This window comes from Papio anubis, chromosome 4 (genome assembly GCF_008728515.1).
Source record: "Papio anubis isolate 15944 chromosome 4, Panubis1.0, whole genome shotgun sequence".
In the NCBI taxonomy this organism is placed as follows: Eukaryota; Metazoa; Chordata; class Mammalia; order Primates; family Cercopithecidae; genus Papio; species Papio anubis.
The window spans coordinates 93,829,896-93,853,284 of NC_044979.1; the positions used below are offsets into that span (position 1 = coordinate 93,829,896).

General features: G+C 37.7%; 1 protein-coding gene across 9 annotated transcripts in view; it reads left to right on the forward strand.

Annotated features, from left to right (window-relative positions):
* STK31 (serine/threonine kinase 31) overlaps positions 1–23,389 on the forward strand; it is a 141,435-nt gene that overhangs the window by 50,934 nt on the left and 67,112 nt on the right. For all 9 annotated transcript variants that reach the window (XM_031665322.1, XM_009203228.4, XM_009203223.4 and 6 more), the window contains 2 exons: positions 7,973–8,132; positions 14,833–14,955. In XM_031665322.1, coding sequence (XP_031521182.1) covers positions 7,973–8,132; positions 14,833–14,955 — 283 coding nt within the window. The remainder of the gene's footprint in view (positions 1–7,972; positions 8,133–14,832; positions 14,956–23,389) is intronic.

Here is a 23,389-nt window from a genome sequence, read left to right on the forward strand (position 1 = left end):
ATCCTTTGGGTATAGACCCAGTAATGGGATGGCTGGGTCAAATGGTATTTCTAGTTCTAGATTCTTGAGGAATCACCACACTGTTTTCCACAATGGTTGAACTAGTTTACAGTCCCACCAACAGTGTAAAAGTGTTCCTATTTCTCCACATCCTCTCCAGCACCTGTTGTTTCCTGATTTTTTTAATGATTGCCATTCTAACTGGTGTGAGATGGTATCTCAATGTGGTTTTGATTTGCATTTCTCTGATGGCCAGTGGTGATGAGCATTTTTTCACGTGTCTGTTGGCTGTATGAATGTCTTCTTTAAAGAAGTGTCTGTTCATATCCTTTGCCCACTTTTTGATGGGGTTGTTTGTTTTTTTCTTGTAAATTTGATTGAGTTCTTTATAGGTTCTGGATATTAGCCCTTTGTCAGATGAGTAGATTGCAAACATTTTCTCCCATTCCGTAGGTTGCCTGTTCACTCTGATGGTAGTTTCTTTTGCTGTGCAGAAGCTCTTTAGTTTAATTAGATCCCATTTGTCAATTTTGGCTTTTGTTGCCGTTGCTTTTGGTGTTTTAGACATGAAGTCCTTGCCCATGCCTGTGGCCTGAATGGTATTACCTAGGTTTTCTTCTAGGGTTTTTATGGTTTTAGGTCTAACATTTAAGTCTGTAATCCATCTTGAATTACTTTTCGTATAAGGAGTAAGGAAAGGATCCAGTTTCAGCTTTCTACTTATGGCTAGCCAATTTTCCCAGCACCATTTGTTAAATAGGGAATCCTTTCCCCATTTCTTGTTTTTGTCAGATTTGTCAAGATCAGATGGCTGTAGATGTGTGGTATTATTTCTGAGGGCTCTGTTCTGTTCCATTGGTCTATATCTCCGTTTTGGTAACAGTAGCATGCTGTTTTGGTTACTGTAGCCTGATAGTATAGTTTGAAGTCAGGTAGTGTGATGCCTCCAGCTTTGTTCTTTTGACTTAGGATTGTCTTGGCAATGCAGGGTCTTTTTTGGTTCCATATGAACTTTAAAGCACTTTTTTCCAATTCTGTGAAGAAAGTCATGGGTAGCTTGATGGGGATGGCATTGAATCTATAAATTACCTTGGGCATTATGGCCATTTTCACAATATTGATTCTTCCTATCCATGAGCATGGTATGTTCTTCCATTTGTTTGTGTCCTCTTTTATTTCACTGAGCAGTGGTTTGTAGTTCGCCTTGAAGAGGTCCTTTACATCCCTTGTAAGTTGGATTCCTAGGTATTTTATTCTCTTTGAAGCTATTGTGAATGGCAGTTCATTCATGATTTGGCTCTGTTTGTCTGTTACTGGTGTATAAGAATGCTTGTGATTTTTGCACATTGATTTTGTATCCTGAGACTTTGCTGAAGTTGCTTATCAGCTTAAGGAGATTTTGGGCTGAGACAATAGGGTTTTCTAAATATACAATCATGTCATCTGCAAACAGACAATTTGACTTCCTCTTTTCCTAATTGAATACTCTTTATTTCTTTCTCCTGCCTGATTGTCCTGGCCAGACTTCTAACACTATGTTGAACAGAAGTGGTGAGAGAGGGCATCCCTGTCTTGTGCCAGTTTTCAAAGGGAATGCTTCCAGGTTTTGCCCATTCAGTATAATATTGGCTGTGGGTATATCATAGATAGCTCTTATTATTTTGAGATACGTTCCATCAATACCGAATTTATTGAGAGTTTTTGGCATGAAGGACTGTTGAATTCTTTCAAAGGCCTTTTCTGCATCTGTTGAGATAATCATGTGTTTTTGTCTTTTGTTCTGTTTATATGCTGGATTACTTTTATTGATTTGCGTATGTTGAATCAGCCTTGCATCCCAGGGATGAAGCCCACTTGATCATGGTGGATAAGCTTTTTGATGTGCTGCTGGATTCGGTTTGCCAGTATTTTATTGAGGATTTTTGCATCGATGTTCATCAGGGATATTGGTCTAAAATTCTCTTTTTTTGTTGTATCTCTGTCAGGCTTTGGTATCGGGATGATGTTGGCCTCGTAGAATGAGTTAGGGAGGATTCCCTCTTTTTCTGTTGATTGGAATAGTTTCAGAAGGAATGGTACCAGCTCCTGTTTGTACCTCTGGTAGAATTCGGCTGTGAATCCGTCTGGTCCTGGACTTTTTTTGGTTGGTAGGTTATTAATTATTGCCTCAATTTCAGAGCCTGCTATTGGTCTATTCAGGGATTCAACTTCTTCCTGGTTTAGTCTTGGGAGAGTGTAAGTGTCCAGGAAATTATCTCTTTCTTCTAGGTTTTCTAGTTTATTTGTGTAGAGGTGTTTATAGTATTCTCTGATGGTAGTTTGTATTTCTGTGGGGTCGGTGGTGATACCTCCTTTATCATTTTTTATTGCGTCTATTTGATTCTTCTCTCTTTTCTTCTTTATTAGTCTTGCTAGTGGTCTATCAATTTTGTTGGTCTTTTCAAAAGATCAGCTCCTGGATTCATTGATTTTTTTGGAGGGTTTTTTATGTCTCTATCTCCTTCAGTTTTGCTCTGATCTTAGTTATTTCTTGCCTTCTGCTAGCTTTTGAATGTGTTTGTTCTTGTTTCTCTAGTTCTTTTAATTGTGATGTTAGGGTGTCAATTTTAGATCTTTCCTGCTTTCTCTTGTGGGCATTTAGTGCTATAAATTTCCCTCTACACAGTGCTTTAAATGTGTCCCAGAGATTCTGGTACGTTGTATCTTTGTTCTCATTGGTTTCAAAGAACATCTTTATTTCTGCCTTCATTTTGTTATGTACCCAGTAGTCATTTAGGAGCAGGTTGTTCAGTTTCCATGTTAGTTGAGTGGTTTTGGTTGAGTTTCTTAGTCCTGAGTTCTAGTTTGATTGCACTGTGGTCTGAGAGACGGTTTGTTATAATTTCTGTTCTTGTACATTTGCTGAGGAGTGCTTTACTTCCAACTTATGTGGTCAATTTTGGAATAAGTGCAGTGTGGTGCTGAGAAGAATGTATATTCTGTTGATTTGGGGTGGAGAGTTCTGTAGATGTCTATTAGGTCTGCTTGGTGCAGAGTTGAGTTCAATTCCTGGATATCCTTGTTAACTTTCTGTCTCGTTGATCTGTCTAATGTTGACAGTGGGGTGTTAAAGTCTCCCATTATTATTGTATGGGAGTCTAAGTCTCTTTGTAAGTCTCTAAGGACTTGCTTTATGAATCTGGGTGCTCCTGTATTGGGTGCATAGATACTTAGGATAGTTAGCTCTTCTTGTTGAATTGATCCCTTTACCATTATGTAATGGCCTTCTTTGTCTCTTTTGATCTTTGTTGGTTTAAAGTCTGTTTTATCAGAGACTAGGATTGCAACCCCTGCCTTTTTTTGTTTTCCATTTGCTTGGTAGATCTTCCTCCATCCCTTTATTTTGAGCCTATGTGTCTCTGCATGTGAGATGGGTCTCCTGAATATAGCAAACTGATGGGTCTTGACTCTTTATCCAACTTTCCAGTCTGTGTCTTTTAATTGGGACATTTAGTCCATGTACATTTAAGGTTAATATTGTTATGTGTGAACTTGATCCTGTCATTGTGATATTAGCTGGTTATTTTGCTCGTTAGTTGATGCAGTTTCTTCCTAGCATCAATGGACTTTACATTTTGACATGTTTTTGCAATGGCTGGTACCAGTTGTTCCTTTCCATGTTTATTGCTTCCTTCAGGATCTCTTGTAGGGCAGGCCTGGTGGTGACAAAATCTCTAAGCATTTGCTTGTCTGTAAAGGATTTTATTTCTCCTCACGTATGAAACTTAGTTTGGCTGGATATGAAATTCTGGGTTGAAAATTCTTTTCTTTAAGAATGTTGAGAAATGTCTATTCATATCCTTTGCCCACTTTTTGATGGGGTTGTTTGTTTTTTTCTTGTAAATTTGTTTGAGTTCTTTGTAGGTTCTGGATATTAGCCCTTTGTCAGATGAGTAGATTGCAAAAATTTTCTCCCATTCTGTAGGTTGCCTGTTCACTCTGATGGTAGTTTCTTTTGCTGTGCAGAAGCTCTTTAGTTTAATGAGATCCCATTTGTCAATTTTGGCTTTTGCTGCCGTTGCTTTTGGTGTTTTAGACATGAAGTCTTTGCCCATGCCTATGTCCTGAATGGTACTACCTAGGTTTTCCTCTAGGATTTTTATGGTATTAGGTCTAACATTTAAGTCTCTAATCCATCTTGAATTAATTTTCGTATAAGGAGTAAGGAAAGGATCCAGTTTCAGCTTTCTACTTATGGCTAGCCAATTTTCCCAGCACCATTTATTAAATAGGGAATCCTTTCCCCATTTCTTGTTTCTCTCAGGTTTGTCAAAGATCAGATGGCTGTAGATGTGTGGTATTATTTCTGAGGACTCTGTTCTGTTCCATTGGTCTATATCTCTGTTTTGGTACCAGTACCATGCTGTTTTGGTTACTGTAGCCTTGTAGTATAGTTTGAAGTCAGGTAGCGTGATGCCTCCAGCTTTGTTCTTTTGACTTAGGATTGTCTTGGAGATGCGGGCTCTTTTTTGGGCGATTCCTCAAGGATCTAGAACTAGATGTACCATATGACCCAGCCATCCCATTACTGGGTATATACCCAAAGGATTATAAATTATGCTGCTCTAAAGACACATGCACACGTATGTTTATTGCAGCACTATTCACAATAGCAAAGACTTGGAATCAACCCAAATGTCCATCAGTGACAGATTGGATTAAGAAAATGTGGCACATATACACCATGGAATACTATGCAGCCATAAAAAAGGATGAGTTTGTGTCCTTTGTAGGGACATGGATGCAGCTGGAATCCATCATTCTTAGCAAACTATCACAAGAACAGAAAACCAAACACCGCATGTTCTCACTCATAGGTGGGAACTGAACAATGAGATCACTTGGACTCGGGAAGGGGAACATCACACACCGGGGCCTATCATGGGGAGGGGGGAGGGGGGAGGGATTGCATTGGGAGTTATACCTGATGTAAATGACGAGTTGATGGGTGCAGCACACCAACAAGGCACAAGTATACATATGTAACAAACCTGCACGTTATGCACATGTACCCTACAACTTACAGTACAATAATAATAAATAAATTAAAAAAAAAAAAAAAATGATTAAAAAAAAAAAAAAAAAAAAATTAAAAAAATAATAAAAAAAAAAAAAAAAAAAAAAAAGAAGTGTTATCCAAATCTTGAAAATAAAGAAAAAAGATTAATGTGTACCTTTTAATCTGCTTGCTCAAAAGTCATCTGATATTCTAGGGGGAGGTAACATTGTGCATCTTACTAATTAAGGCTCAGACTTTGTAAAGTTTGATGTTATCCCATAGAAAATGTTACATTGCTAATGACATCTGTTGAGAAAAAAAAAGGTAACCCAGATGGTTATGGCTTTATTGCCCTGTAGGACATTAACCAGTTTGGTGTCTAACTTTGCACTCTCACTCCAAAATTACTTCAAATGACTATCCACATGATGGTTGTCATACTCCTCTTTATTCCAGCTTTGTCATTCTGCTTCTTCTCTTGATGAGGTAAATAAATCTTTGACATGTGCTCACAAAAAAAAAAAAAAAAAAAAAAAAGAATGTTGAATATTGGCCCCCACTCTCTTCTGGCTTGTAGAGTTTCTTCCGAGAGATCTACTGTTAGTCTGATGGGCTTCCCTTTGTGTGTAACCCGACCTTTCTCTCTGGCTGCCCTTGACAATTTTTTCTTCATTTCAACTTTGGTGAATCTGACAATTATGTGTCTTGGAGTTGCTCTTCTCGAGGAGTATCTTTGTGGCATTCTCTGTATTTCCTGAATTTGAATGTTGGCCTGCCTTACTAGGTTGGGGAAGTTCTCCTGGATAATATCCTGCAGAGTGTTTTCCAACTTGATTCCATTTTCCCTGTCACTTTCAGGCACACCAGTCAGACGTAGATTTGGTCTTTTCACATAATCCCATACTTCTTGGAGGCTTTGTTCATTTCTTTTTACTCTTTTTTCTCCATGTGTCTCTTCTCGCTTCATTTCATTTATTTGATCTTCAATCGCTGATACTCTTTCTTCTTGTTGATTGAGTCGGTTACTGAAGCTTGTGCATTTGTCACGTATTTTCTCGTGTTATGGTTTTCATCTCTATCAGTTCTTTTAAGGTCTTCTCTGCATTGATTATTCTAGTTATCCATTCATCCATTCTTTTTTCAAGGTTAAAGTTTCCCTGCACTGGTTATGTAGTTCCTCCTTTAGCTCTTAGAAGTTTGATCGACTGAAGCCTTCTTCTCTCAACTTGTCAAAGTCATTCTCCATCCAGCTTTGTTCCGTTGCTGGTGATGAGCTGCATTCCTTTGGAGGGGGAGATGTGCTCTGATTTTTTGAATTTCCAGCTTTTCTGCCCTGCTTTTCTCCCATCTTTGTGGTTTTATCTGCCTTTGGTCTTTGATGATAGTGATGTACTGATGGGGTTTTGGTGTGGGTGTCCTTTCTCTTTGTTAGTTTTCGTTCTAACAGTCATGACCCTCAGCTGTAGGTCTGTTGGAATTTGCTTGAGGTCCACTCCAGACCCTGTTTGCCTGGGTATCAGCAGCAGAGGCTGCAGAAGATAGAATATTGCTGAGCAACGAGTGTTGCTGTCTGGTTCTTGCTCTGGAATCTTCGTCTGAGGGTTGAACCCCGCTGTGTGAGGTGTGAGGTGTAGGTCTGCACCTAGTAGGGGATGTCTCCCAGTTAGGCTACTCAGGAGTCAGGGACCCTCTTAAGCAGGCAGTCTGTCCGTTCTCAGATCTCAACCTCTGTGCTGGGAGATCCACTGCTCTCTTCAAAGCTATCAGACAGGGGCATTTACCTTTGCCAAGGTTTCTTCTGCTTTTTGTTTAGCTATGCCCTGTCCCCAGAGGGGGAGTCTACAGAGGCAGGCAGGCCTCCTTGAGCTGTGGTGGGCTCTACCCAGTTCGAGCTTCCTGGTGGCTTTGTTTACCTACTTAAGCCTCAGCAATGGCGGGCGCCCCTCCCCCAGCCTCACTGCTGCCTTGCAGTTAGATCTCAGACTGCTGTGCTAGCAATGAAGGAGGCTCCGTGGGCGTGGGACCCTCTGGGCTAGGTGTGGGATATAATCTCCTGGCGTGCCATTTGCTAAGACCCTTGGTAAAGTGCAGTATTAGGGTGGGAGTTACCTGATTTTCCAGGTGTTGTGTGTCTCAGTTTCCCTTGGCTAGGAAAAGGGATTCCCTTCCCCCTTGCGCTTCCCAGGTGAGGCGATGCCTCACCCTGCTTCAGCTCTCGCTGGTCGGGCTGCACCAGCTGACCAGCACCGATCGTCTGGTACTCCCCATTGAGATGAACCTGGTGCCTCAGTTGAAAATGCAGAAATCACCTGTCTTCTCTGTCACACACTGGGAGCTGGAGACTGGAGCTGTTCCTATTTGGCCATCTTGGGTGCGCCCCCTCTATCTTAGTTGTTTTTATTGCTTTTTCTTAAATGTATCTAGAGGACACATGTATTTCAGTGTTTAATATTAGAAATGTTTTGGGTCTTTGTTTAGAAGTGATGTTTTTGTGACTAAAAAATATACCGTAGGAACTTAACTCTTGTTTAGATCAATTAGCCTATGGTAAGTGGGTTTCTCTTAGACTTCGTAAATTATTTGCAGACCAAAAATTGAAGCTTCATTTGATACCATTTCAAATTCTGCAGACTTTCAAAGTTGCCTTTTTTATAGTTTAAAAAATTTTTAATTTTTTCATATTTTTTGTGTCATGAAATTAGTATATTCGCAAATGTTTTTTAATTAAAAGTTTATATTATGCATGTCTACATAAAAACACGTGGACTGAAAAATATAAGTTATACATGATTTTATATAAAGTTTTAAAAAGTACCTCTTCAAAGCCAGTGCTGTAAACAATAACTTTTAGGCCATTACTATTAAAGTGTAACTTTTTCTCACATCAGCTTTCTAATGTATTGATCTTTTTCTTTTTGTTGTTTTTAAAAATAGGCATGTCGGCATCAGTGTTCGTTTCGGAAATGACCTTTCAGATGCTATACAAGTGTTGGATGAAGGGTGCTTTACTACTCCAGCTTCTTTGAATGGATTAGAGATAATATGGGCAGAATACAATCTGGCTCAGGAGAAGATTAAAACTTGTGAATATGTGGTTAGTTGAGAATTTTTCTCTATTATAGTTTTTATCTGTTGAACATAAGGAAATTTTTTAAAAAAATTTCTTCTTAAAAAAAAAATAACAACAGGATACATGTGCAGAATGTGCCGGTTTGTTACATAGGTATACATGTGCCGTGGTGGTTTGCTGCACTTATTGACCTGTCCTCTAAATTCCCTCCCCTCACCCTCCCACCCCCCAATAAGCCCTGGTGTGTATTGCTTCCCTCTCTGTGTCCATGTGTTCTTAATGTTCAACTCCCACTTATGAGTAAAAACATGCGGTGTTTGGTTTTCTATTCCTGTGTTAGTTTGCCGAAGATGATGGTGTCCAGCTTCATCCATGTCACTGGAGAGGACATGAACTCATTCCTTTTTATGGCTGCATCGTATTCCATGGTGTATATGTAACACATTTTCTTTATCCAGTCTATTATTGATGGGCATTTGGGTTGGTTCCAAGTCTTTGCTATTGTAAATAGTGCTGCAATAAACATACTTGTGCATGTATCTTTATAGCAGGATGATTTATATTCCTTTGGGTGTATACCCAGTAATGGGATTGCTGGGTTGAATGGTATTTCTGGTTCTAGATCCTTGAGAAATTGCCATATCATCTTCCATAATGGTTGAACTAATTTACATTCCCACCAACAGTGTAAAAGTGTTCTTACTTCTCCACATCCTCTCCAGCATCTGTTGTTTCCTGACTTTAATGATCGCCATTCTAACTGGTATGAAGTGGTATCCCTTTGTGGTTTTGATTTGCATTTCTCTGATGATTAGTGATGTTCAGCTTTTTTTCATATGTTTGTTGGCCACATAAATGTCTTCCTTTGAGAAGTGCCTGTTCATATCCTTTGCTCACTTTTTGATGGGGTTGTCTTTTTCCTGTAAATATGTTTAAGTTCCTTGTAGATTCTGGATATTAGACCTTTGTTAGATGGGTAAATTGCAAAAATTTTCTCCTGTTCAGGAGAACAGGTTGCCTGTTCACTCTGATGATAGTTTCTTTTGCTGTGCAGAAACTCTTTAGTTTAATTAGATCCCATTTGTCAATTTTGACTTGTGTTGCAATTGCTTTTGTTGTTTTTGTCATGAAGTCTTTGCCCATACCTATGTCCTGAACGCTATTGCCTAGGTTTTCTTCTAGGGTTTTTATATTTTAGGTTTTACATTTCAATCTTTAATCCATCTAGAGTTAATTTTTGTGTAAAGTGTAAGGAAGGGGTTCAGTTTCAGTTTTCTGCATATGTCTCGTTTTCCCAGCACCATTTACTGAATAGGAGATGCTTTCCCAATTACTTGTTTTTGTCAGGTTTGTCAAAGATCAGATGGTTGTAGATGTGTGGTGTTATTTCTGGGGTTTCTATTCTGCTCCATTGGTCTGTATGTCTGTTTTGGTACCAGTAGCATGCTGTTTTGGTTACTGTCACCTTGTAGTATAGTTTGAAGTCAGGTAGCATGATGCCTCCAGCATTCTTCCTTTTGATTAGGATTATCTTGGTTATAAGAGGTCTTTCTTTGATTCCATATGAAATTTAAAATAGTTTTTCCTAATTCTTTGAAGAATGTCAGTGGTAGCTTGATGGGAATAGCATTGATTCTATAAATTACTTTGGGCAGTATGGCCATTTTCATGATCTTGAGTCTTTTTCTATCCATGAGGATGGAATATTTTTCCATTTGTTTGTGTCCTCTCTTATTTCCTTGAGCAGTGGTTTGTAATTCTTCTTAAAGAGGTCCTTCACATCCCTTATTAGCTGTATTCCTAGGTATTTTATTCTTTTTGTAACACTTGTGAATGGGAGTTCATTCATGGTTTGGCTCTTTGCTTGCCTATTGTTGGTGTGTAGGAATGATTGTGATTTTTGCACATTTACTTTGTATCCTGAGACTTTGCTGAAGTTGCCTATCATTTCAAGAAGATTTGGGCTGAGACGATGGGGTTTTCTAAATATAAAATCATGTCATCTGCAAACAGACAACTTGTCTTCCTCTCTTCCTATTTGAATACCCTTTATTTCTTTCTCTTGCCTGATTGCCCTGTCCAGAACTTCCAATACTCTGGTGAATAGGAGTGGTGAGAGAGGGCATCCTTGTCTTGTACTGGTTTTCAAAGGGAATGCTTCCAGCTTTTGCTCATTCAATTTGAGGTTGTGGGTTTGTCATAAATTACTTTTACTATGTTGAGATATGTTCTGTCAATACTTAGTTTGTTGAGAGTTTTTAACATGAAGCGATGTTGAATATTATCAAAGCCCTTTCTGCGTCTATTGAGATAGTCATGTGGTTTTTGTCATTAGTTCCATTTATGTGCTAGATTACATTTATTGATTTGCATATGTTGAACCAGCATTGCATCCCAGGGATGAAGCAGAGTTGATCGTGGTGGATAAGTTTTTTGATGTGCTGCTGGTTTCAGTTTGTCAGTATTTTATTGAGGATTTTTGCATCGATGTTCATCAGGGATATTGGCCTGAAGTTTTCTTTTTTTGTTGTGTCTCTTACCGGTTTGGGTATCAGAATAATGCTGGCTTCATAAAATGAGTTAGGAAGGAGTCAGTCCTTTTCACTTGTTGGGAATAGTTTCAAAAGGAGTGGTACCAGCTGTCCTTTGTATCTCTGGTTGAATTCAGCTGTGAATCTGTCTGGTCCTGGGCTTTTTTTGGTTGGTGGACTGTTAATTACTGCCTCAATTTTAGAGTTTGTTATTGGTCTATTCAGGGATTCAACTTCTTCCTGGTTTAGTCTTGGTAGGGTGTAGGCATCCAAGAATTTATTCATTTCTTCTAGATTTTCTAGTTTATTTGTGTAGAGGTGTTTATAGTATTCTCTGAAGGTAGTTGGTATTTTTGTGGGGTCAGTGGTGATACCCCTTTAACATTTTTTATTGAGTCTATTTGATTCTTCTCTCCTTTATTAGTCTAGCTAGTGGTCTATTTTGTTAATTTTTTCAAAAAAAAAAAAACATCCTGGATTCATTGATTTTTTTGGAGGGTTTGTGTGTGTGTGTGTGTGTTTCTATCTCCTTTAATTCTTCTCTGATATTATTTCTTGTCTTCTGCTAGCTTTTGGGTTCGTTTACTCTTGCCTTTCTAGTTCTTTTAATTGTGATGTTAAGGTGTTGATTTGAGATCTTTCTAGTTTTCTGATGTGGGCATTTAGTGCTATAAATTTCTCTCAACACTACTTGAGCTATGTCTTAGAGATTCTGGTAGATTGTCTCTTTGTTCTCATTGGTTTCAAAGAACTTCTTGATTTCTGCCTTAATTTGATTATTTACCCTGGAATCATTCAGGAGCAGGTTGTTCAATTTCCATGAAATTATGTGGTTTTGAGTGAGCAATACTAACCTTAAATGTAAATGGGCTAAATTCCCCAGTTAAAAGACACAGACTGGCAAATTGGCTAAGTGGTCAAGACTCATAGGTGTGCTGTATTCAGAAGACTCATCTTCCACACAAAAACACATACAGGCTCAAAATAAAGGGATGGAGGAAAATTTTCCAAGCAAATAGAAATCAAAAGAAAGCAGGGGTTGCAGTCCTAGTCTCTGACAAAACAAACTTTAAATCAACAAAGATAAAAAAAGACAAAGAAGGGCATTACATAATGGTAAAGGGAACAGTTCAACAAGAAGAGGTAACTATTGTGAATATTTATGCACCCAAGGAGCACCCAGATTCATAAAACAAGTTCTTAGAGATCTACAAAGAGACTTAGACTCCCACACAATAATAATGGGAGACTTTAACACCCCACTGTCAGTATTAGATCAAGACAGAAAATTAACAAGAATATTCAGGACTTGAACTCAGTTCTGGATCAAGTGGACCTGTTAGATGTCTGCAGAACTCTCTACCCCAAATCAACCGAACATACATTCTTCTCAGTGCCACTTGGCACTTATTCTAGAATCGACCACATAATTGGAAGTAGAACACTCTTCAGCAAATGCAAAAGAACTGAAATCATAGCAAACAGTGTCTCAGATCACAGTGTAATCAAATTAGAACTCAGGAAATGTTATCTTTCTAAAAAGAAAAGGAACTGCAGATATTATAATGATAGTTTGTATAAAATCTTTAACTTTTACAGTATCTTCATATTAATAATTTGCTTCATTTATGGCCTTGTAAGAAAGGTGTAATAGACAACTGGTGATTGTGGATAAGGGGTAACAAAATCTTTTCCCCTTTTGCATGAAAACTTGACCTTTGGTTAACTCCCTGTCTTTGTTCCCTTGGTAATATGGTAAAATATTTCAACGCTATTACCAGGCAACATTATTTATGGTAAATATAACTTATGATTGTCAAATTGCATCTGTACTGGGAGGAACTACAAACTACAAATACTTGATATGGACTCTTGCAACTAGACATGCCCCTTGAGGGACCCTGGAAGCTACACCTATGGCGTTGTTATAAGAGACAGTGGCTTTTGAAGGACATTAGGCTTGTAAACCAGAGTGGCTTTCATACATGCTAATGTAGATCTTTTCTGGACTGAGTGGTGTGTTTTATGCATATAAGACTCTGCCTTACTATTAATTAGTGTCTGAGTCACCTATTGTTGGGAGGTAGTTGTGTGTGTGAGTAGGGGTATGACAATGAAACATTTCACATAAGTTCTTTATTAGCTTAGGTGCAAGTATATTTATTTCGTGTTGCAGTTTTCTTTAGTTTATTGTATTGAACTGAACTGAACTTCCTGTTTTTCTTATAAACCATTCCCTACTACCACCATAACTTTCCCTAGCACCTATGAGCTCTATACTTGTTGTGTTTGGACTTGTTCCATCTTAAGTATTTGTGGTTTCTGTCTCTGTGGATTACACCCTGTAGATCTTACTCCCTAATCATACCTAGGTTGACCAGTTGGCAGCCTGACTGGCTCTGAATGAGAAGTATGAGCAGGATAACTAGGCTTTTGAAAATGCCAGGAATGTTTAGTTTGGAGAAGGGATTAGATTTTGGTTATTTTATATGTTAGATTTTAACTGATCACTTCTGATTATGGAAGAAAGAAGATGACAGCAGAATAATTTTTTAATTTCTATGAAACACAGGCAGTGTGTTTATAAGCATTTTCTTACATTAACTTTTAAAATGGGCATATTTGCTCCCATTTTATAAGTGAGGAAACAGGCTTACAAGGGTAAGGAAATTGTTCAAGATTACCTAGTTCTATTTTTTTTTTAATTAAAAAAATTATTCTTTTTTTTTTTTTTTTTGAGGTATGGTCTCACTCTGTCACCCAGGCTGGAGTGCAGTGGCACGATCACAGCACACTGCAGCCTCAACCTCCTGGGCACAAGTGATTCTCCCACTTCAGCCTCTCAAGTAGCTAGGACTACAGGCGTGCACTACCAACCATGCCTGGCTAATTTTTTTGTACTTTTTGTAGTGATAGGGTTTTATCATATTGTCCAGATAGGTCTTAAACTCCTTGGCTCAAGTAATTCTCCTGCCTCGGCCTCCCAAAGTCCTGGGATTGCAGGTGTTAGCCACCATGCCCGGACCCTAGTTCTAAATGTTAATATGGAACTTGAACCCAGACATATCTGACAGCAAAGTCTGTTCTCTTTCTATTTAAACCACACTGTTGATATTAAAATACTTCGTAATGTATTTTCATATAAGATGAAAAAAAAACCTGCCTTATTTGTTTTTGTGGTTTGAGCATAGTGAAAGTATTCAGGATGGTACTTTAGCACTTAGTATTCTATTAGTACAGATGTGACTTTTTTTGAAAGCAGATTTTTTTCTACTACTGCTTGTGTTTCTGGACTGAAAGTTTACTTGATAGATGGAAGAGTAGATTATTGGCTAAATATACAATCGTACTAGCCACTCAAATGAAATTGTTATTTTATTTCCCTTATTGTACTTCATTTGGCTTAGAACTGTTAACTTTTATTCATGTATTTTGCATAGTTCTTTAACTTGATTGCCATGTTTTTTGTTTTTTTTTTTAAATGATGAAAGCAATAGACTTTACTTGAGGTCTTTTTTATTTATAGTTGTAAAATAGTCTGGTTGAGCTTATGCAAGAAAAAATATCCTAAAATTCAAGCTTTTAAGTGTATGTGCCAGACACTGTTGTAAGTAATAGAGATACAAATTTTTAAAAGACATGATCGTTTCTTTCTTTCTTGGGTACAGGATGGATATATTAATATATAGTTTTAATACAGTATGGTAAGTGCTATAATGAAGAAAATGCGTAGAGTTCTTGGATATCTTTCACATATGTATTTCCAAACACAGCCTATTGGACAAATTGGAAGGTTTATTCTGGTGTTTAAGTGTATCTTGAAGGATGAGTAGCTGAAGGAGTTGAGAGTGGGATGGGAATAGGAAAGAGGCCATATATAGTTAGTAGGAACTTACATAATTTTCTCTAAAAAAACCCCAAAAATTTCATTGTTGTAGAAATAATGGGAAAAATAAAAATGAGCAGATCAGAGTTGTAGAACTTAAATGTTTTATTTTTAATTAAGAGAAAGAAAGTTTTTTTTTTTTTTTTTTTTTTTGGTCATTTTGTTGCTCTAAGGAGAGAACTGTCCTAAATGCTACTATGTTTGGAGAATATAAAGTTAAATTTTGGAGATCACTTTTATTCAAATAGGTCATATGCAGAAAAGACCCGATGTATTAATGATGGTTATTCTTTTTTTCTTCCTCCAGAATGAAGGGAATATTTTGATTGCCCAAAGAAATGAAATGCAGCAGAAGCTGTACATGTCAGTAGAAGATTTTATTCTGGAAGTTGATGAGTCATCTCTTAATAAACGCTTAAAAACATTGCAGGTTGGAATTAAAGATATATTAAATATAGTTAAATTGCAAGTTTATTTAAGAAGTGAAATTAGCATTTACCTTAGATTTTAGATTGTTCTGTGATGGTTGTAAACATTTTTCCTGTTTTCTGAATTCTAATTTCTTTTTAATGGGATTAAAAGTTTATATTAATATATTTTGTGGCTACGTATATATGTATATCTATCTTGCAAACAAGGTAAAATGGCTAGGGACTCCAGGCCTGCTACATCTGTATTCACTGGGGAAATTAATGGAGACGGGAGCAGTAGCAGGTATGTGGGTCCCTGTCATCCATTGCATTCTAGCAGAAAATGTAGTAGGACCACGTGTTAGGGGGAGAAGGGATCAACTCTGATCCTTAAACTATAGGGTTTTTAGGCTCCATGACCAGGGAAGTTTCTCCCTGATGTGATCAGAGGCTAGAGTACTGTAGTACATGTAGCTGTATGATATGGTGCAATCTTGTCTTCAGCCCTGTCTTGCCAGCTCAGCAATGACTTTAATTTGGGTTGAATGAACATGACAATGTTAAGTCATTTCACCTAATAATAGTATTTCTCTCTACTTATTCAGAACTTATTTTGTCCTTTAATATTGTTTAAAAATTTTCTCTATAAGTCCTCATGCTTTTTTCTTAATTTAACTTTTATTTATTTATGCTTTTGATTGCTTTTATGAATATTATCTTTTCATTTCCTATTTTTGATTGAATAGAAGAACACTGTTGATTTTTACATAATGATGTTTCGCTGGCAACTCTGCTGACCTCTCTTTTAGTTCTCATTTGTCTGTTGATAGTCTGTGCTTTCTGTGTTTCCAAATGTTTTCATTTCAAATGAAAACATTTGAAAACAATAACTCTTTAATCTTTTCTCTTCTAGTCCTCTTACCTTTTATGTATCTTTGAATTTTTACTGCTTTGGTCAGTTACTCTAGTTCTAAGCTGACCAGTAGCTAATATCGATCTTGTTGTGGACTGCAGGGAATAAGCTTGCTAGAAATTTGGAGAAGAAGATATTCAGGGACATCTGGGCATTGTTTCTTTCTGTCCTGCTGGATGAAGATGTAGTTTTGATGATGCTTCACATGGCTTAAGAACCACTGGAGCCCTGGTTTGAAACATTTTCTTAAATGGAATTGCATAAATAGTATAAGTTCTCCCAGAAGGTTGAAGTAAGCCTTGCATATAAAAGGGCAGTAATATAGTAAGAATTTACCTTTCCACAATGCAACTTCTACTTTAACCTGTAAAGGTTTATTTCTTCTCACGGTTAGTAAATGTAGGTTAAGGGTCTGTAATTAAGATCATCTTTAAACCTCTTTTCTAAAGTTCAATGATAGAAGACTTTTTGCCTTATCTGGCTTGTCTCCACTTCTAGTATTCCCTCAGGTCACCAAAATATTCTTTGAACTTCTCTTTATTTTGCTGAGAAATAGTTTATATTTTTCAAGTATCCAAGAAAGATATTTCTATAATGAAGGTCAAATAAATTAAAGTTCATGATTTCTGATTTCCTCAGCATTTTATTTAGACTTCTTTTGTGGCATACAATACATGGTTGATTTTTTGTGATGGCCTTCTTAAGTTCAAAAAGAAATTATATTCTCAGTTTTCTTGGTGTAGAGTTTTAGATATATCTAAAACTTGCTTAGGTTTTGGTTGGTTCAGTATATCAGTCTTTGAGATATTTTTGTTACATATATCTGAAGTAGATAGGTTTGTCCCTATTTGTCCCTGTTGTTCTTTTGGTTCTTGTTCAAAGTATTTCAGTGCCACATTGTTGGGCGTTAAGGTATGCATGATTGTAATGTATTTAAAAATGTGTATCCCCTCATGACACGTGTTTACCTATGTAACAAACCTTCACATGTACGTCCAAACCTAAACTAAAAGTCAAAAAAAAAAAAATGTTTTCTTTTTAGCTACTATGTAATCTTATTTTTTCACTTAGATTTTTAAAAATAAAATAAAAATGTTTTAATTTGCTTTTTAAGTTCCTATCCCACCTTTCTTTGTGGTTAACACTGTAACATCTTTTCTTTTTTTCTTTCTATTTTTATTTTATTTTTATTTTTGTTGAGATGGAGTCTTGCTCTGTCACCTAGGCTGGAGTGCAGTGGCTGATCTCGGCTCACTGCAACCTCTGCCTCCTGGGTTCAAGCAATTCTCCTGCCTCAGCCTCCCAAGTAGTTGGGATTACAGGCACGCACCACCATGCCTGGCTAATTTTTGTATTTTAGTAGAGATGAGTTTCACAGTGTTGCCCAGGTTGGTGTCGAACTCCTGAGCTCAGACAGTCTACCCACCTTGGCCTCCAAAGTGCTAAGATTACAGATGTGAGCCTGGCCTCTCCCTTTATTTTTAACCTTTTGTATTCACGTTTTGAAATGCCCTCTTGATAACACACTAATGGATTTAATTTTGAAAGCACCCAATGTATATCTTTTTTTTGGTAACTTAATTTATGTATTTATAATTACTGTTTTATTAGAACTTATTTCTGTTTATCATGGTTTCTTCTTCTCTCCTTTTTTTCTAACTTACACCTCTAATACTTTTTTTTTTTTTTTTTTTTTGAGATGGAGTCTCACTCTGTTGCCCAGGCTGGAGTGCAGTGGCACAATCTTGGTTCACTGCAACCTCTGCCTCCTGGGTTCAAGTGATTCTCCTTCCTCAGCCTCATAAGTAGCTAGGATTACAGGCATGTACCACCATGCCTGGCTAATTTTTGTGTTTTTAATAGAGATGGGGTTTCACCATGTTGGCCAGGCTGGTCTTGAACTTCTGACCTCAAGTCATCCACCCACCTCAGCCTCCCAGAGTGTTGGGATTACAAGCATGAGCCACTATGCCCGGCCACACTTCTAATACTTTAGAACATTCTTATCTGCCTTTGGTGTCTTTCCTCTCTTTCTCTGCCTCTTTCCCCAAACCAACCAGCGAACCAACCACAATTGTCTTTAGTCACAGGCTGTTATAGATATTGTGTGTGATAGCTCAGTTAAATAGACTTTAGAATTATTTTTCTGTTCTTATTTCATAAGTCATTTATCTCTTGGCTTTCTCTGTATATTGGAATATTTTCTCTAAGAGTGCTTTCAAAGAAATCTTTGCGTATTTGGTTTTGCAAGTTATTTGATGTTTTAGGATACCTCATTTCAATCTCAAATACAAATAGTTGTTTAGCTGACTATAAAATAGCAAGTTCAAAGGCCATGTTTCCTTTAGACTTTTGACAATAATCATCTGTTGTCTCATTTCTATAATTTTATTTCTGTATTTATTTGAGACAGAATCTTGCTCTTTCACCCAGGCTGGAGTGCAGTGGTACCAACTCAGCTCACTGCAACCTCTGGCTCCTGGGTTCACGCAATTCTCATGCCTCAGCCTCCCAAATAGCTAGTACTACAGGAGTGCCACTGTGCACGGCTAATTTTGTATTTTTAATAGAGACAGGGTTTCACCATGTTGGCCGGGCTGGTTTCGAACTTCTGACCTTGAGTGATCCACCTGCCTTGGCCTCCCAAAGTGCTGGGATTACAGGCATGAGCCAAAGTGCCCAGCCTTCTTATTTCCGTAATTGTTGGTATCAGTCTAATCTTTGTTCTTCTGTGATCTTTTTTCCTTCTGGAAGTTTTAAATTTTTCTCTTGACTTTGTTCTTAAGTTGCATCAGAATATGTTTATGTTTTGATTGAATCTGAGCCAGTTCAGTCTGAGGTTTTATGTATTTCTTTAATTGTAGGTAATATTTGATAATTATTTTTTAAGATACTGCCCTCCCCCATTAAATTTTTCTCTTATTCTGAGACTTCTGTTAGATAGATATTTAAGCTTCTGTTTCTGTTCTCTACATATTTTAACGGCTAATCTATTGTTTAAAATCTTTTTATCTTATGTAGGAGGTGGGTTAAACTAAATAAATAAATAAAATCTTTTTATCTTGTTGGTGTCTTTTTGGAGGAATCCTTGGCTTAACCATGTAGCTAATGAATTGATCCTCTAGCTGTATCCCTTCTGCCATTTAGCCAATCCGTTGTGTTTTGTATGTTAAAGATTATTTCTTTTATATTTAATATCTTCAGTTGGTTATTATTTGTAAGTACTTGGCTTTGTGTTTCCAATGTTCTTTCTTTTGTTGAGAATATTTATTATGCTTATTTTTGAGTTCTTACTGTTATTTGGGCCATTGACACTGATTTTGCTTCATTTTTATAAGGTGGCTTAGTTTTTTTATACTTCTTTTCAGAGTGCTTGTTTGTTCACACCATTTTATCCTCTTCTTACCGCTCCTCAAGATCTCATATTCCCTTGGAACTATAAGCTACCTTAGTTCCTCACTGTTGTGTAGTTATATGAAGGGCTTAGGGAAGAGTGAAAGCCTGAACCACAACTTTCAAGACTTCAGATAGGTTTAGGGAATATATTGGGGTTGTTTTTAAGGGTCTAGAGCTTCTGATGTTGCAATCAGGGATTATCTACTCCCTCCTTGCTTCTCTCTTGGGTGGTCTTACTTCTCAGCAAACCCCTATTCCCTCTACCTCAGCTACTGCTCCTTTCTAGGTACTACCACCCTTAGATATAAATGCTGCCAGATACTCAGGGGAGAAGTGAAGGAAAGAGAGTGGTCAGGGGCTGGCCAGCTCTTCTATATTGGTTATCAATTTTTGCCTCATCTGTGTTCTTGTGCTGTACTTGCATAAACCTGTTGGCTCTTGATGGTGCTGCTGTTTTTCTTCCTGATGTGAGGGAGAGAGAAGGGCCTATGAAGAAAGTTTTCTTTTCCCACAGGTAGTTCTATACTTTGACACAGTCCTTCTTTCACTTGTAGGGGCTTTATTAATTCAGTGCTAAACATCAACCATCCTCTGCCTAAGATTTCTCAGAGTTTTGTGATTAAAAACTTCTGAGATCTCTTAAGCTTTTTAAAAAATCTCTGTAAAATTTCTAGGGTTTGATTTCTGGAGAGAGCTAGCAGGCTGTGCCTATCTTGTCTTTTCCAATTCTTTTTTTTTTTTTTTTCTTTCTTGTTTTGTTTATTGTACTTTTTGTCATATCAGCAATAAAAAAACTTAGAATTCTTTTTGAGTGTTTCTTTATAAATACCACATTCTAGTGAAATGCAATATAGGATTGCACCTGTACGATATCTTTGCAAAACAAAAACAACGTTCTAGGTTATTCTTTCAGATATTTGGAGCAAGCCTGACAACCCTATATGTAGAAAGCACTGAACTCCCAGGTGCCCATGAGCAATTCATCTCTTTATGGCAGCCTGATTATAACAGTACTAGATATGACATTATAGGAAACTAGAAAAAAATAAGCATACAAATGAAAAAATACTTTAAAAATTATTTGGTCTGGCCTGGTCGCAGTGGCTCAAGCCTGTAATACCAACACTTTGGGAGGCTGAGGCGGGTGGATCACGAGGTCAAGGGATGGAGACCATCCTGGCCAACATGGTGAAACTCTGTCTCTACTAAAAATACAAAAACTAGCTGGGCGTGGTGGTGTGCACCTGTAGTCCCAGCCACTTGGGAGACTGAGGCAGGAGATTCACTTGAGCCTGGGAGACAGAGGTTGCAGTGAGCCGAGATAATGACACTGCACTCCAGCCTGGTGACAGAGGGAGACTCTCCGTCTCAACAACAACAACAACAACAAAAAAACGGAAAAAAAATTATTTGGTCTGTCTTTTTTTTTTTCTTTTTTCTTTTTTGATTATACTTTAAGTTCTAGGGTACATGTGCACAATGTGCAGGTTTGTTACATGTGTGTACATGTGCCATGTTGGTGTGCTGCACCCATTAGTTACATATGTGTACATGTGCCATGTTGGTGTGCTGCACCCATTAACTTGTCATTTACATTAGGTATATCTTCTAATGCTATCCCACCCCCTCCCCCCTCCCCCCTCCCCCCAATAGGCCCTGGTGTGTGATGTTCCCCTTCCTGTGTCCAAGTGATCTCATTGTTCAATTCCCACCTATGTGTGAGAACATGAGGTGTCTGGTTTTCTGTTCTTATGATAGTTTGCTGAGAATGATGGTTTCCAGCTGCATCCATGTCCCTACAAAAGACACGAACTCATCCTTTTTTGTGGCTGCCTAGTATTCCGTGGTATATATGTGCCACATTTTCTTAATCCAGTCTGTCACTGATGGACATTTGGGTTGATTCCAAGTCTTTGCTATTGTGAACAGTGCCGCAATAAATATACGTGTGCATGTGTCTTTATAGCAGCATGATTTATATTCCTTTGGGTATATACCCAGTAATGGGATGGCTGGGTCAAATGGTATTTCTAGTTCTAGATTCTTGAGGAATCACCACACTGTTTTCCACAATGGTTGAACTAGTTTACAATCCCACCAACAGTGTAAAAGTGTTCCTATTTCTCCACATCCTCTCCAGCACCTGTTGTTTCCTGACTTTTTAATGATTGCCATTCTAACTGGTGTGAGATGGTATCTCGTGGTTTTGATTTGCATTTCTCTGATGGCGAGTGATGATGAGCATTTTTTCATGTGTCTGTTGGCTGTATAAATGTCTTCTTTTGAGAAGTGTCTGTTCATATCCTTTGCCCACTTTTTGATGGGGTCGTTTGTTATATTCTTGTAAATTTGATTGAGTTCTTTATAGGTTCTGGATATTAGCCCTTTGTCAGATGAGTAGATTGCAAACATTTTCTCCCATTCTGTGGGTTGCCTGTTCACTCTGATGGTAGTTTCTTTTGCTGTGCAGAAGCTCTTTAGTTTAATTAGATCCCATTTGTCAATTTTGACTTTTGTTGCCATTGCTTTTGGTGTTTTAGTCATGAAGTCCTTGCCCATGCCTATGTCCTGAATGGTATTACCTAGGTTTTCTTCTAGGGTTTTTATGGTTTTAGGTCTAACATTTAAGTCTGTAATCTATCTTGAATTACTTTTCGTATAAGGAGTAAGGAAAGGATCCAGTTTCAGCTTTCTACTTATGGCTAGCCAATTTTCCCAGCACCATTTATTAAATAGGAAATCCTTTCCCCATTTCTTGTTTTTGTCAGGTTTGTCAAGATCAGATGGCTGTAGATGTGTGGTGGTATTTCTGAGGGCTCTGTTCTGTTCCATTGGTCTGTATCTCTCTTTTGGTACCAGTAGCATGCTGTTTTGGTTACTGTAGTCTTGTAGTATAGTTTAGAGTCAGGTAGCATGATGCCTCCAGCTTTGTTCTTTTGACTTAGGATTGTCTTGGCAATGCGGTCTCTTTTTTTGGTTCCATATGAACTTTAAAGTATTTTTTTCCAATTCTGTGCAGAAAGTCATTGTAGCTTGATGGGGAGGCATTGAATCTATAAATTACCTTGGGCATTATGGCCATTTTCACGATACTGATTCTTCCTATCCATGAGCATGGTATGTTTTTCCATTTGTTTGTGTCTGCTTTTATTTCACTGAGCAGTGGTTTGTAGTTCGCCTTGAAGAGGTCCTTTACATCCCTTGTAAGTTGGATTCCTGGGTATTTTATTCTGTTTGAAGCAGTTGTGAATGGGAGTTCATTCATGATTTGGCTCTCTGTTTGTCTGTTACTGGTATATAAGAATGCTTGTGATTTTTGCACATTGATTTTGTATCCTGAGACTTTGCTGAAGTTGCTTATTAACTTAAGGAGATTTTGGGCTGAGACAATGGGGTTTTCTAAATATACAATCATGTCATCTGCAAACAGGGACAATTTGACTTCTTTTCCTAACTGAATACCCTTTATTTCTTTCTCTTGCCTGATTGCCCTAGCCAGAACTTCCAACACTATGTTGAATAGGAGTGGTGAGAGAGGGCATCCCTGTCTTGTGCCAGTTTTCAAAGGGAATGCTTCCAGTTTTTGCCCATTCAGTATGGTATTGGCTGTGGGCTTGTCATAAATAGCTCTTATTATTTTGAGATACATTCCATCAATACTGAATTTATTGAGAGTTTTTAGCATGAAGGACTGTCGAATTTTTTCAAAGGCTTTTTCTGCATCTATTGAGATAATCATGTGGTTTTTGTCTTTTGTTCTGTTTATATGCTGGATTACTTTTATTGATTTGCATATGTTGAACCAGCCTTGCATCACAGGAATGAAGCCCACTTGATCATGGTGGATAAGCTTTTTGATGTGCTGCTGAATTGAGTTTGCCAGTATTTTATTGAGGATTTTTGCATCAATGTTCATCAGGGATATTGGTCTAAAATTCTCTTTTTTTGTTGTGTCTCTGTCAGGCTTTGGTATCAGGATGATGTTGGCCTCATAAAATGAATTAGGAAGGATTCCCTCTTTTTCTGTTGATTGGAATAGTTTCAGAATGAGTGGTACCAGAGCTTCCTCGTACCTCTGGTCAAGTTCGGCTGTGAATCCGTCTGGTCCTGGACCTTTTTTTGGTTGGTAGGCTGTTAATTATTGC